This window comes from Acanthisitta chloris, unplaced genomic scaffold, assembly GCF_000695815.1.
Source record: "Acanthisitta chloris isolate BGI_N310 unplaced genomic scaffold, ASM69581v1 scaffold39917, whole genome shotgun sequence".
NCBI lineage: Eukaryota > Metazoa > Chordata > Aves > Passeriformes > Acanthisittidae > Acanthisitta > Acanthisitta chloris.
The window spans coordinates 2,338-2,842 of record NW_008681665.1 but is presented as its reverse complement, the minus strand read 5'-3'; the positions used below and the strand labels follow the sequence as shown (position 1 = coordinate 2,842).

Genomic DNA, 505 nt, shown 5'->3' with positions numbered 1-505 from the left:
ATGAGGAGAACGAAGCCTTTAGTCACAGTGCAGCAGAAATGGCCCAGCAGTTTGTGGCCATAGTGTGACAGAGGGTTCCTTTTATATGTTCATCTTCTGACAGCAGTGTGGAGTGGCTGTGTGCTCGCTGCCTCAGGGATTTCAATAAATTGCTTCCTTGTTTTCAGGAGGAGATGACCAGTGCTTTGGCTACCATGAGGGTGGACTATGATCAGGTGAAAATCAAAGACTTGAAAACGTCCAACAATCGCCTCCTGAACAAACGCCGCAAGAAGCAGAAGCAGGCAGGCACCTCCTCTGCAGCCCCAGGGTGCAATAACCAGTGAGGGCAGAAGCCAAGGACCTGTGGGTGGAGGGTAAAAGATAAATGGAGCAATTTAAAACCAGTATGATCACTTCAGTCCATACCACAAAGGCAACGAGATCACAAAGAAGCTGTCCTGCACAAGGGTGCAGTGTGAAAGATTGCATTCTGATAACCTGAATCAGGGCTTTGCTTTGAAGC

General features: G+C 48.3%; 1 protein-coding gene across 1 annotated transcript in view; it reads left to right on the top strand.

Annotated features, from left to right (window-relative positions):
• MAPKAPK3 (mitogen-activated protein kinase-activated protein kinase 3) overlaps positions 1-505 on the top strand; it is a 46,291-nt gene extending 45,786 nt beyond the window's left edge. The window contains exon 10 of the mRNA XM_009078178.1: positions 168-505. Within this exon, the coding sequence (XP_009076426.1) occupies positions 168-326 (159 nt within the window). The 3' untranslated portion in view covers positions 327-505. The remainder of the gene's footprint in view (positions 1-167) is intronic.